This window comes from Pristiophorus japonicus, chromosome 21 (assembly GCF_044704955.1).
Source record: "Pristiophorus japonicus isolate sPriJap1 chromosome 21, sPriJap1.hap1, whole genome shotgun sequence".
Lineage (NCBI taxonomy): Eukaryota > Metazoa > Chordata > Chondrichthyes > Pristiophoridae > Pristiophorus > Pristiophorus japonicus.
In genome coordinates, this window is record NC_091997.1 from 8,362,714 (window position 1) to 8,377,293 (window position 14,580).

General features: G+C 46.8%; 1 protein-coding gene across 4 annotated transcripts; it reads right to left on the reverse strand.

Moving 5' to 3' along the window:
• Positions 1-511: 511 nt before the first annotated feature.
• Positions 512-5,107, reverse strand: LOC139233802 (glucose-6-phosphatase catalytic subunit 1-like). 4 transcript variants are annotated; one of them, XM_070864344.1, is made up of 6 exons: positions 4,869-5,098; positions 2,561-2,670; positions 2,348-2,440; positions 2,145-2,157; positions 1,812-1,927; positions 512-1,023 (listed from the first exon to the last, which is right to left on the reverse strand). In XM_070864344.1, exons 1-6 carry the CDS (start codon positions 5,096-5,098, stop codon positions 512-514), a joined length of 1,074 nt encoding a protein of 357 aa, XP_070720445.1. The 4 variants fall into 4 exon arrangements, with proteins under 4 accessions (XP_070720445.1, XP_070720444.1, XP_070720443.1 ...); XM_070864343.1 differs by having other exon boundaries at positions 2,145-2,150; positions 2,335-2,440; XM_070864342.1 differs by lacking the exon at positions 2,145-2,157 and having other exon boundaries at positions 2,335-2,440; positions 4,869-5,107.
• Between the last annotated feature and the right edge of the window lie 9,473 nt (positions 5,108-14,580).

Below are 14,580 nucleotides of genomic sequence, written 5' to 3' on the forward strand. Positions count from 1 at the left end.
AGTGAAAACACCACTGTGAGACACTTTAAAAGATATAAGGCCAACGGGGTAATTAAAATGATCCAAATTGGGTAAGATTGGCCTCAAAAAGAAATGTCAAATTGTCCAAATGAACGGTTTTGGATTCCTACTTCCATTTCACAGTTTACAACAAATGGTAAAATATATTCCGACAACATTTCTCTGCCAGGTAGTTCAACAGAAATGTTAGCTCATTTAAGTTAAATGCTGGAATGCCTCTGTGAAAATAATGGAGGGAGGAATGTCATACAAAAGGTCACGGAGTCATCTTCATCGATCACCCGGGAGTTGACACGTCACTGGACAGACTCATTCTACCTGTGCATTCTGCTCTGCCTCATAGAAATCATGATGGAAGTGAGTGTTGATCAGAAAGCTGTGCAGCAGCTCTCGTCTGCTCTACACGAACCAGTTAAGTGTAGACTGATTGTTCTTTAAGGTCCTCTGAACATGCACCCCATTCGCTGTGATTATGTTTCACTTCAGAAATCTACAGAAGCTTTTTCTCCCGTGGGGTTGCAAGCTGTGATACACAGTACGGGACGATCGCCACGGCGGCCAGAGGCACTGCGGCACTTTTACCGAAGGACAGTAAATAAAACAGGAATTCCCGCTGTGTCGGGGGCTTGACCGTGTCAAACAGGTGCAGGACGGTCAATGACGCTACAATGCAACCCAGTCTGAAGCTGAGCTGCCGGCCCCTCTTTCCTTTGCAGCTTTCTGCGTACATGGGGGAGTTGAGCGCTAATCCCAATCCAAACAAGGCTCCCATGTTCCTGACCAAACTAGCGAAGGGAGTGCTGTCGATATGGATCCACTCTGCTCGGGCACACCACCTCTGGGCTTTCTCCAGCGACCACAGCAGATCCACTCCCAGCACCTTCAGCAGCAGGTAAAAGCCCAGAGCGAAGGAAAACAGGAAGAGAGTGATCTTCAGATACTGCCTGAGGGTTGCGTTGTAGATTGCCTTAATCCGACCAAACAGTTCAGCCACAACCATTCCTGAGCACAAAATAGCACCAAAGTTAGCACTGAGGGGAATTCAGTGAAGTTCCCGAAATCAGTACAAAGCCTCACATTTATGAATTAACCTGAATAGCTTGTGGAAGAAAGAAAGACCTGGATTTATAGATGACCTTCTCGCCAAGGCCACTGTTTTCTGGTGACTGAATAAGTCCAATTCTGTTTTTATTACGTTGGATTAAAAAGTTTTGCGGGACTTTTGCCGTTTAATTCTTTAAAAGGTCGAGAAATTCGACTCGCATCCAAAACGGGCGCAACATCGGTGGAGCCAAGGGCCGCCCCAAATGTGGTTGTAAATACCACCGGTGAACCACAGGCGATAAATCTGTCCTGCTACAGCTCACAACTTGAGGGGGGAGGGTGGGGATATCAGGGAATTGGCAGCAGGTTCAGGCTGAGGGGGTGTCCTGCTATCCTGGGGAGGCCTCGTAGGTGCTGGGAGTAGGCCCAAGTATTTGGTGGTGCTATATCAGAGATGAACATTAATCGGGGTAGATATGCTGTATCTTCCATTAACTCTGACCATAAACATATAATCGCCAACAACTGCAAACATCTGGAAAGGCCTTTATTCAATACAGGCCACAGTAGAAACTTTAATTAACAGTTATAGGTTACGCATGACGTGGTGTTATTTGCATTATTTAGGATCTAGTACTTATAGTTTATCAGAATAAACAACAAATACTCTGCTTGTTGAAATTTAAAGGACCATGATATCTTTTATTGAATGTTACAATCTGTAAGTAATAAATGCGTGCACTGACCTGAAATGACTCCCAGGAAGACCTGATGAGGAAAGTGGGTGGCCACAAATACTCTGGATGCACAGACACAGAGCTGCATCAGCCAGAATGCTATCCAAAGTACAGAACGAAGACATCTGGAACATAGCAAAGCAACGCTGAGTGTCAGTGTTTAACTAAATCTCCCTGCCCGATTTTAACTCTGCTCCAGTTTTGGGCAGGTGAGCAGCGGCGTGTGTTTAGAAACGTGCTTCTCCAGAAATGAGGCCTGGAGCATTTTAACGCCTGGACCTCAATTAAATCCCATCAGCCGATTTCCACATTTATCGTTTTGTACGTCCCCACAAGTGGAACAATCCACTTGTAACTAACTATAGGTAACTGTGATTAATCTGTACTGTCGATCTGTACAGATCGATCAGTACTCTCGGTCAAATTCAGACAATGATGCTTATTTAGAAAGTAACTATATTCCTGCCCGAAGCTTTGCATAGCCTGAGATGGTAGATCTCGCGTAACAACAAATCCAGAATGTGAGACTCACCGGTTTTGGACACAATGCTGTTTATTCTGAAATGCGCTGGCCAGAAATGCAGTCACCATCACATACCAAACCCCAGCTGATCCCATGGCGTGGCCCGAGGGGCTTCCTGAAACGGACAAAGTTTGGGGTCAACTTTACATCACCAGGAACGCTGAAGAAAATCTAATCTTTGGTTTATTAAGATCTACAGTTTCCATTATTTGGAAGCGTGCTGGTCTCTCAGTACCTGGCCCTGTTTCACAGGTGATGGGGTATTGCTCCAACACAGGAACAGATGAGTTGCCGTAGTAGGAGGTTTCATGAACCCACCAGTAAGGTCTCTGGCCAAATAATATCCTACAAAGCAAAATGAAAACAAATTTTCAGTGGTGAGGTAAGAATTCTATTTTTACACCGCGGGTTATTATGATCTGGAATACATTGCCTGAAAAGTCGGTGGAAGCAGATTCAACAGTAACTTCCAAAGGAAAATTGTATATACACCTGAAAAGGAAAATTTGTAAGGCTATGAGGAAAGAGCAGGGTGATGGGGAAAATCGGATAACTCTGTCAAAGAGCCAGCACAGGCACAATGGGCCGATCGGCCTCTTTCAGTGCCGTATCAGTCTAGGATTCTATGAATAGACTCACTGTCTATAACAAAAAATATTTCTTTCATTCATCTGAAGGTGATACTCATGCTGTGGTTTGGTTCCAGCTTTGTGCAAGTGGATGAGCAAAGACAGTAAGTGGCAGCAGGCTATTCTGTCGAGAAGAAGCATAGCTGAGCCAGATGGACCCTTTCCTCACCGCACATCCACACATGCACACTTTGGAGTAGCTGCTGTTTTACAAAAAAGCTCAGAGTAGCAGTCTTGCCAACTCCTTGCCCCACAAAAATGATGTCAAACTGGTGAGTATTCCTGGGTTGGGCCTCCTCACCAGTCTCGCGGTGCACGACACATACTCCGATCATTTCCAACCTCAACTGACAATTGGGGTCCGAGGACATCAATTTGCATATCGAAAGGGGCCTGCCGTCTGAAACAGGCAAACCAGGCGCCTCGGGGTAGGCCCCTTTCAAAATGGCACCCTCTGCATCACTGGGGTTAACGGACCCCATTTTGAGGTCGTTATCGCCCTGGTAATGCCAGGCGATAGAATTTAAAATGGACCACCCCCTCTCTAGGCTGAGACATCTCATAAGCCCGATGTGACTTGCAGTCTGAACTCCTGGTGCGATGGAAGAGAGGGTGTTCATTGACATTTCACTTGATTCATGACTTCTTCGGTAGCTGCTCAGGAGCGGAGCTGTAAGGCATGTGGACTGTCAGCACCCGATGCTCGCAGGGATCGAGAGGGGGTCAGGGGTCAGAGGTGTGGCTGCTCTATCTTCACATGGCTGTTCACATGCTCCAATTTACAGGAAGCCGACAGGAAAGGGTGGTTGGTTGAGGGTGCGGGGAGCTCAGTGATCCTCAGTGCTATCTGTGTTCTGCGAGTTTACCACAGCGCACAAAAGAATGACTGAACACCTAACATGCCAAAGTGGCAATTACATTTTAATGTATGCCAACCAGGGTCCAAGAAACTTAAACAAATCTACATTCGATGCTCAAACAAAAAGTAAGAAAAGATGCACCCTTCATAAGAGGTGTCAGCATGCATTTGTGTGTGTGTGTGTGTGTGAGCGGGGGCGGGGGCATATATATCTGCAGGACAATGGGACATGGACACAGCTGAACCTGAGGGAAGTTCCCTGAGGAAACTGATATGGGAGCGGAGCCTTTGCTTTTAGCTGACAATAGTAAAGTCTGAATGGGGAGGGAAAAACAGGCATTTTCATAGAATCATAGAACGGTTACAGCACAGAAGGCGGCCATTCGGCCCGTCGAGCCCATGCTGCCTCTCTGCAAGAGCACCTGAGCTAGTCTCACTCCCCTGTCCTTTCCCCATAGCCATACAATTTTTTTTTCTTTCAGGTACTTATCCAACTCCCTTTCCAAAGCCGTGATTGAGTCTGCCTCCACCATCCTTTCAGGCAGTGCATTCCAGATCCTAACCACTCGCTGCGTAAAAACGTTTTTTCTCATGTCGCCTTTGGTTCTTTTGCCAATCACCTTAAATCTGTGTCCTCTGGTTCTCGACCCTTCCGCCAATGGGAACAGTTTCTCTCTATCTACTCTGTCCAGATCCCTCATGAATTTGATCACCTCGATCAAATCTCCTCTCAACCTTCACTGCTCTAAGGAGAACAACCCCAGCATCTCCAGTCTATCCACGTAACCGAGCTCCCTCATGCCTGGAATGATTCTCGTAAATCTTTTCTGCACACTCTCTAAGGCCTTCCCACTTTAACCAGTAACTTGGTCTTACTGCTGACAGGGAAAATTGAAGGGTCAATAATGACCAATCTGCCAGCATTGTTAGATGTGACAGTGCACGCACACTGCCCCTCAGTCCTAGCCACCCAATGTCCTAGCATGACATTCAAAGCCGAGAATTCCTCCAAGGCCTCTTAAGACATTTAATTGAGTTTCTCAGAATATACCTACCATTTAAAGATGAGGTTAAGCCAGTCTCCAATGACGGCCACCCAGATGAGTTTGACACCCACCGCCTCACACAGGTGGAACCAGATGGGAAAGAAAACAAAGAAAGTGTTTCTCAGGTCCGCAGCGAAAGAGATAAAAGTGAGCCAGCTCTGGGAGTCCTTGTAGTTCAGCTGTAGATACTGCACCAGTTCTACCCCGGAGCTGTGGAGCAGGTCCATCCCCGTGTCCATTCTCTGCATGTTCAGAAACTATCGAAGAGTCCAGCGAAGATGTCTGTCTGTCTCTGTTCTTACCTTTAGCACCTCGCAATTCGTTGTCTCAAACTCTCTTTTGTGGGTCAGTTATATACAACCACGGTCGAAACAACACATGTGTAAAGAGTGATCTTTGGACTTGCAAAGTTGACCCAAAGTCAACGAGCAACGTAACATCAGTTCAAGCTGACGCAAATGTGTTTAGAACATTCGTATTGAAAATGACTTCAGTAGCTGGCTTATTGATTCATCAAATAAGCTTTGAAATTGAACAATAAACAGCTGATTTTAGTTCAGCCGATTCAGCGTAATTGTTTTATTATAGTTTTCTTTTCATCTTTGTTAGATTTTGAAGTGACTAAAACCTAATTTTAATATTAACTACAAATATGAAAGGCCCACAGTGTTTGCAGCAGAGTATCTTGTAACGTCGTTATTAGCGTCTCTCATGATATTGGCAGTTGCTCCATTGTTGTCAGTAGCAGCAGTTCAAAGTGAGCCAGATAAACCAACGAGAAGAAGGATCGCTTTTTGCAGTCACCACAGTTTGCAGTAACGAGGTTTCATTCCGCGGTGATTACACTAACTTCAAGGCTCAATCATTCTCCATTCTCTTCGGGATTCACGTTGACACATTCTGTCTGGTTCTACACTGACTACACTTCTAAACACTGCATCGGCTGTACCGCGCTTTGGGACGTCCTGCGGTCGTGAAAGACACTGTATAAATGCAAAACTTTCTTTCTGTTCCATAGATTCTCAATTTTGATGATTTTGCTTTTCTTAATTCTGATCATTTAATGTTTGGTTTGGATTGAAGCGTGTTTTCAAACAGCTCTATCTAAGATTAAAGATGCACTTAACGGCCCTTCGGTATCCTAACATTCTCCCCCTTCAATCTTTTCTCCTCCCTCCCTGACTCTCGCAGGGTGACGTTTCATATCTTCACAAGCTCTTCACATGTGAGCCTTGATGGTGACAGTCGTCAGGCTATTTGGACTGCGGGGACATCGCAACCAAGCCTGATCCTGTACTTATTTGGTATCCATTCACGTATCGCACTCCAAAGAATTGAGCACAAAAATCCAGGCTGACACTCCAGTGCAGCGCTGAGGGAGTGCTGCACTGTCAGAGGTGCCGTCTTTTGGATAAGACGTTAAACCGAGGCCCCGTCTGCTCTCAGATGGATGTAAAAGATCCCATGGCACTATTTCGAAGAAGAGCAGGAAAGCTATCCCCACTGTCCTGGCCAATATTTATCTCTCAATCAACATAACTAAAAAAAAAAACAGATGATCTGGTCATTATCACATCACTGTTTGCGGGAGCTTGCTGTGCGCACATTGGCTGCCGCGTTTCCTACATTACAACAGTGACTACACTTCAAAAAGTACTTCATCGGCTGTAAAGTGCTTTGAGACATCCGGTGGTCGTGAAAGGCGCTATATAAATGCAAGCCTTTTTTTTTTCAAGTATCATTCGATAGCGATCAGGAGTGGGAGCTAAGGCTCCTCCTTAGCTCAGGGATACTGAGACCAATTTGTTGCAAGCATTCTCCTGCCCTGGCAAGAGATCAGCTAAACACAGCCAGTGGTCAAACCTGTGAACCTTTCAGTCTGTATGGCTTAGTCCCACATTTGGCAGTGCATTTGCCAAATAAGACATCATATGTTTCATATAAGAGATGTTTTGTAATGGATTGGATAATATGTCTATCTCATGACTATTGGAGGTATTTTACAGCGTATAACTTGAATTAACACTCACTAATAGATTCTCCATTTGAAGCAAGAAGGATTAATTTTCTATTGATACAAGAAAAACAGCAACTTGTGTTTATATATTGCCTTTAGCACAGTGAAACATGCCAAGGCGTTTCACAGGAGCGTTAGCGAACAAAATTTGATCACATATGGAGATATTAGGCCAGGTGACCAAAAACTTAGTCAAAGAAGTGAGTTTTAAAGATCCGTTGGGAAGTTACATCTCAAAGAGATAGGAATAGGACTGTCCGTGAGGCAGGAAGAAGTCTTTGAATTTGGTGTTGCAGTACTGACATTGTACAGCAGGTGGCTCAATCTTCCCCAACCCACAAAATGAGGAGGATGCACAACAGGCAGGTTCAGCCGTACTGCAAGGGTCTTCCAAAACTGATTACTGTTCAGTGACCTCCTGCTGAAAGTGTCCCTGTGTGTGAACAATAGCCTTTAATCTGCAAATTTGAAAATCAGAGGCAGCAGGTTAAAAAATCAGTGACAAATGGTCGAAATCAGTGACACTTTAATTATGCGTCATATTTTGAATATTTAAATAATGTAATGTTTTTTTAATCAGGGTGTAAGGATAAGCCCAGCAACTACAGGCCAGTCAGTTTAACCTCGGTAGTGGGGAAGCTATTAGAAACCATAATCAGGGACAAAGTTAACAGTCACTTGGACAAGTGTGGATTAACTAAGGAAAGCCAGCACGGATTTGTTAAAGGCAAAATTGAAGCCCATGGAATAAAAGGGACAGTGGCAGCATGGATACGAAATTGGCTCAGTGACAGGAAACAGAGAGCAGTGGTGAACGTTTTTTTTTACGGACTGGAGGAAGGTATACAGTGGTGTTCCCCAGGGGTCAGTATTGGACCACTGCTTTTCTTGATATATATTAATGACTTGGACTTGGGTGTACAGGGCACAATTTCAAAGTTTGCAGATAACATAAAACTTGCAAGTATAGTGAACAGTGAGGAGGATAGTGATAGACTTCAAGAAGACATAAACATACTGGTGAAATGGGCAGGCACGCAGGTGAAATTTAACGCAGAAAACTGCAAAGTGATACATTTTGGTAAGAAGGAGAGGCAATGGGTACAATTCTAAAAGGGATGCAGGAACAGAGAGACCTGGGAGAATATGTGCACAAATTACTGATGGTGACAGGGCAGGTTGAGAAAGCAGTTAATAATGAATTCGGGATCCTGGGCTTCATAACTAGGCATAGAGTATTAAAGCAAGGAAGTTATGATGAACCTGTATAAAACACTGGTTCGGCCTCAACTGGAGTATTGTGTCCAATTTTGAGCAACGTACTTTAGGAAGACTGTGAAGGCCTCAGGGAAAAAATTTGCGAGAATGATTTAGGTCATGTACAATTCTGGTCGCCATATTATAGAAAGGATATAGACATTGGAGAGAGTGCAGAGAAAAATGACAAGGCTGATACCAGAAATGTGAGGGTATTCCTATCAGGAAGGGATGAACTGGCTGGGCTTCTTTTCGCTTGACAAAAGAAAGCTGAGGGGTGACCTAATAGAGGTCTTTAAAATTATGAAAGGTTTTGATAGAGTAGATACAGAGAGAGTGTTTCCACTTGTGGGGAAGAGCATAACTAGAGGCCTTTGATATAAGATAGTCACCAACAAATCAAATAGGGAATTCAGAAGAAACTTCTTTACCCAGAGGTTGGTAAGAATGTGGAACTCACTACCACAGGAAGTAGTTGAGGCAAATAGTATAGAGATATTTAAGGGGAGGCTAGATAAGCACATGAGGGAGAAGGGAATAGAGGGTTATGCTGATAGAGTTAGATGAGGAACGACGGGAGGAGACTCAAGTGGTGCAGAAACGCCGGCATGGACTGATGGACTGCTTGGGCTGAATGGCCTGTTTCTGTACCGTATATCCTATGTAAAAGGATTTACGAGAATGACTCCAGGGATGAAGCACTTCAGTTTCGTGGATAGACTGGAGAAGCTGGGGATGTTCTCCTTAGAGCAGAGAAGGTGGAGATGAGATTTGATAGAGATATTCAAAATTATGAGGGGTCTGGACAGAGTAGATCGAGAGAAACTGTTCCTGTTGGTGCAAGGGCCGAGAACCAGAGGACACAGATTTAAGGTGATTGGCAAAAGAACCAAAGGCGACACGAGGAAAAACTTTTTTACGCAGCGAGTGGTTAGGATCGGGAATGCACGGCCTGTAAAGGTGCTGGAAGCAGACTCAAATCATGGCTTTTAAAAGGGAGTTAGATAAGTATCTGAGGGAAAAAGGTTTGCAGGGCTATGGGGAAAGGGCGGAGAGTTGGACTAGCTGAAATGCTCTTGCAGAGAGCCAGCACGGGCTCGATGGTCCGAATGACCTCCTTCTGTGCTGTATCCATTCTATGATTCTATGATCAGTAGATTAAAGTAGAAAATCTATTCAAACAAATGTTTTTAATGTTGGGACCGAAAACAATTGAAATCTTTAATTATAACATTTTCTGGCTCTATCAGAACGGCAGTCAGAGAATATATCGCGTCTGGTCACCACGATGGAGCGAACCGCTGACTCCGTCGATGCCATGCAGCAATTGACAGGATCGGGACATGGCACCTGAAGGTGGGGAGCTGCCAGCAGCTTCCAGCCCTGAAGCTGTGCCTTCCGGATCACGAGCTTCTCCTGAGGCCCCATTTATTGCGCCTGTAATGTCTGACCCCCAACGACAGCAACAGCACTCGGGGTGTGGTGCTGCACGCTGGCTTGGTACCACCACGGGGAGGTCCAGGCTCAGGGGCAGTGGGAAAGGGAAGGGCGGGAGTAAGAAAGGGGGGAATAGTCCCACGGGTGGTGCAGCACACGGTCGAGGTTGAGTTCGTGGACAGCAAATGGTCTTTTGTTGTACTTGTTCATTGAAGTTTGAGAAAAGTTTATTAAAGTTGTTAAAGTTTTGTTAAAGTTGTTATTAAAGTTGTTAAAGTTGTTTTATAGTCATAAGTTTTACAAAGTTTTAAAACTGTTGTATATTTTTTACATTTTTACATAAACGTTTGAATTGAATTTAAGCACTCTGTTGTACAGTGTTAAACTTTTGGGGTAACAGTCATCAGGGTCCCAAAACATTGCTCTCCACATTCAAGCATTTATGAGCTGCTGACGTAATAATTTTGCAGTGGCATAATTTTGCGTGCCCTCCGCTGTGGTGTTGGGGGGGGGGGGGTGTCACGGATTCATCTGGAAGCTCCTTCTCATCCTCCTCCCCCTCATTTTCCTCTTCTTCCTCCTCCGTCTCCTGCACTCTCTCCCCAGGTGGTCCCGCAGTCTCCTGTGGCAATTCCTGCCCCTGCATGATTGTTAAATTATGCAACATGCAGCACACCTCTGTGAACTGAGTAACCTGCTGTGGGTGGTATTGCAGCCTGCCTCCCGAGTGGTCCAAGTATCGAAAACGCTGCTTCAGCACTCCAATTGTCTTTTCGATAATATTACGTGTGGCTATATGGCTCTTATTATATCGTTGTTTGGCTTCTGTCTGAGAGTTCCACAGGGGGGGTCAAGAGCCAGGTGACGAGGCCGTACCCTTTGTCCCCCAGCATCCAGCATTTACCTTGTGGCTCAGACTTCAACAAGTCAGACACAGTGCTCTCACACAAGATGTGCGCATCATGGATGCTCCCTGGAAAGTTGGCATTCACTGCCATTATGCGCTGTGTATGGTCACAGACGAGCTGCACGTTGAGGGAGTGGAATCCCTTACGGTTTCGGTACACCTCTGCCTCCTGTAAGGTGCTCGCAGCAATATGTCCTTACTACACAGTATAAATGCACACGAGGCCCATACTTGAGAGAAGGTCACTCTGTGACCAGTTACCTTTATTACCAAGACCTCAAGAGCCAGACGGTGGGTGGAGCTTCCTCTTTTATACCGGAAAGTCCAGGTTAGGAGTGTCTCACACAAGTTCGCCCCCTATGGTCAGTTTTCCCAAGGTGTACAACTTAGGTCAGCTTATACATGGGTTACAATGACAGTTGAATACATGACATCACCTCCCCCCGCAAAGTCTTATTGGGATCACAGGTTGAGTCTCTCTGGTGGTTTACGCTCCCTTGTAGAGCGCCTGAGTTGGGGCTCCGGTTGTTGGGCGCTGGCCTGAGTGTCTGCTGTTTGCGGTGCCTTAGGCCTGTCCGGACTGTCCACAGTGACTGGGCTCTCTTCCACTTGGTTCCGGTGTTCGGTCACCTGTGGTGGAGTAAACTCTACGTCGTGTTCTTCCTCTGCTTCTTCTATGGGGTTGCTGAACCTCCTTTTAGTTTGATCCACGTGTTTGCGGCAGATTTGTCCATTGGTAAGCTTAACTACCAAAACCCTAATCCCCTCTTTGGCAATCACAGTGCCTGCAAGCCATTTGGGCCCTGCAGCGTAATTAAGGACAAAAACAGGGTCATTGACATCAATACATCGCGCCCTCGCATTCCCGTCATGGTAGTGACATTGTGACTGGCGTCTGCTCTCAACAATTTCTTTCATGGTGGGGTGTATAAGGGATAACCTGGTTTTGAGCGTCCTTTTCATTAGCAGCTCTGCGGGTGGAACCCCTGTGAGCGAGTGTGGTCGGGATCTATTGGCCAACAGGAGGCGTGATAAGCAGCTTTGTAGGGAACCCCCTTGGATTCTGAGCATCCCCTGTTTGATTATCTGCACTGCTCGTTCCGCCTGGCCGTTTGAGGCCGGCTTGAACGGTGCCGTTCTAACATGGTTGATTCCATTGCCTGCCATGAAGTCCTGGAATTCAGTGCTTGTGAAGTAAGGGCCATTGTCGCTGACCAAGACGTCCAGTAGACCATGGGCAGCGAATATTCCCAGTAGACTTTCTACCGTGGCAGAGGATGTGCTTGGATTTAAAATGTCACACTCAATCCATTTGGAGTAGGCGTCTACTACAACCAAAAACATTTTTCCCATGAAAGGACCTGCGTAGTCCATATGAATGCGTGACCATGGCTTGGCGGGCCAGGACCAGGGGCTAAGTGGGGCTGCCCTGGGTGTGTTGCCCAGCTGGGCACACGTGTTGCACCTGCGAACACAAAGTTCCAGATCTGCGTCTATCCCTGGCCACCAAACATGTGAGCTGGCATTTGCCTTCATCATGACAATGCCCGGGTGCCCATTGTGGAGTTCTCTGATGAACACCTCTCTGCCCTTCTGGGGCATGACTACTCGGTTTCCCCACAGTAGGCAATCGTCCTGAATCGAGCGTTCATCCCTGTGCCTATGAAACGGTTTAAACTCCTCAGGGCATGTCCCGTAAGTGACTGCCCAGTCCCCATTCAGGACACATTTCTTAACTAAAGACAGTAGCGGGTCTTTATTTGTCCAGAGTTTAATCTGATGGGCTGTCACAGGTGAGCCGTCGCTTTTGAAAGCTTCAACAGCCATGACCATCTCAGCATCATGCTCAGTTGCCCCCTCAGTGGTGGCTAGTGGGAGCCTGCTGAGTGCATCGGCACAGTTTTCAGTGCCCGGTCTGTGGCGAATTGTGTAATCATAGGCAGCTAACGTGAGTGCCCACCTCTGTATGTGGGCCGATGCATTCACATTTATGGCCTTGTTGTCGGCCAAAAGGGACATTAGGGGTTTGTGATCTGTCTCCAGCTCAAATTTCCTGCCGAACAGGTACTGGTGCATTTTTGTTACTGCATATACACATGCTAGCGCTTCCTTTTCTACCATCCCGTAGCCCCTTTCTGCCCGGGACAGACTTCTGGAGCATAAGCTACCAGCTGTAACTAACCATTGGCATTCACATGCTGCAACACACACCCGACCCCATAGGATGACGCATCACACGTTAAAACTAGTTTCTTACACGGGTCATATAACGTTAACAGTTTGTTGGAGCGTAACAAATTGCTTGGTCTATCAAAAGCCCTTTCCTGGCTGTGCCCCCGACCCAATCGCGACCTTTGCGTAGGAGCACGTGTAGCGGCTCTAGCAGCGTGCTCAATTTGGGAAGAAAGTTGCCAAAATAGTTCAGGAGCCCCAGGAACGAACGCAGCTCCGTCGTGTTATGGGGTCTGGGTGCTCTCTGGATCGCTTCCGTTTTGGACGCAGTAGGTCTGATCCCGTCTGCTGCTACCCTCCTCCCCAGGAATTCTACCTCTGGAGCTAAGAAGACGCACTTCGCCTTTTTCAGTCGCAGCCCTACCCGGTCCAGTCTGCATAGCACCTCCTCCAGGTCGTGGAGGTGTTCTTCAGTATCACGACCCATGATGAGGAAGTCGTCTTGAAAAACCACCGTCCTTGGAATCGACTTGAGGAGGCTTTCCATATTTCACTGAAAGATCGCGGCGGCCGAACGAATCCCGAACAGACATCTGTTATACGCAAACAACACCTTGTGTGTCGTGATGGTGGTCAGCTTCTTCGACTCACTCACCAGCTCCTGGGTCATGTAAGCTGAGGTCAGGTCCAATTTTGAAAAAAGTTTGCCACCGGATAGTGTCGCAAAGAGGTCCTCTGCTCTCGGTAGCGGGTACTGGTCTTGGAGTGACACCCGATTGATGGTGGCCTTGTAATCACCACATATCCTGACCGACCCATCCGCCTTGAGCACCGGCACAATCGGGCTCGCCCAGTCACTGAATTCCACTGGCGAGATGATGCCTTCCCTCAGCAGGCGGTCCAATTCGCATTCTATCTTTTCCTGCATCACGTACGGCACCGCTCTGGCCTTGTGGTGTACTGGCCTGCCGTCCGGGTTTATGTGAATCATTACCTTGGCCCCCATGAAAGTGCCGATGCCGGGTTGAAATAATGAGTCAAATTTGTCCAGGATCTGTGAGCATGATACTCACTCCACAGAAGAAATTGCATTGACATCGCCCCATTTCCAGTTCATGACAGCAAGCCAACTCCTCCCCAATAATGTGGGACCGTCCCCCGGGACAATCCAGAGTGGCAACCAGTTCTCCGAATCTTTGACTACCGTGGTGCTGGCTAGCACCGGAATGATCTCCTTTGTATATGTCCGTAGCAGTGCGTCAATCGGCAATAATTTTGGCCTCCTGGCCTTGGACACCCACAACCTTTCAAACTGTTTGATACTCCTCAGGGACTGGCTGGCCCCCGTGTCCAGCTCCATTAGTATTGGGATGCCATTGAGGAGCACTTTCATCATTATCGGTGGCGTCTTGGTATATGAACTGTATATGTGCTCCACATGAACTCGCTGAACTTCAGCTTCCAGCGATTTCCCCCAGTGTCCATTTGGCCTTGTAGGGCTTACATCGGGCCTGTCCTCCTCGTACATCAACCTGGCTGCAGGCTTCCTGCACATACGCGCCAAGTGACAGTTGACGTTACAGTTTCTGCAGGTATATTTCTGATACCTGCAAGCTCTGGCTGGGTGTTTGCCTCCACACCTCCAGCATGAGCTAGAGGCCCCATTGTCGGAAACAAAAGGTCCATTATCAGTCGATCGTCTCTGACTGTCTCTGTAACTGTCCTTAAGCGCACCATTAACAGGTGTTGATGGCCCCATTACTGGCTGCATTGTCCATTGTGATGGCATGAATCACCGTTCAGCTAGCCATTGTCTCTGTTGAATTCCCCCTTTGGGTTCGACTGCATGCTGGGGCATGTCCGATTGCCCTTGTCTGTCTAGAGAACTGTGTGCCGCATTAACAATGTTGACTCCCTGGTCGTTTGCCGCA

Coding starts and splice junctions, on each gene's coding strand:
- LOC139233802 (XM_070864341.1), bottom strand. CDS start 5,098: ATGGACACGGGGATGGACCTGCTCCACAGCTCCGGGGTAGAACTGGTG. Junction 2,441..2,560: donor CACCTGTGAAACAGGGCCAG/GTACTGAGAGAC, acceptor TGTCCGTTTCAG/GAAGCCCCTCGGGCCACGCC. Junction 1,024..1,811: donor CTTCCTGGGAGTCATTTCAG/GTCAGTGCACGC, acceptor TTTTGTGCTCAG/GAATGGTTGTGGCTGAACTG.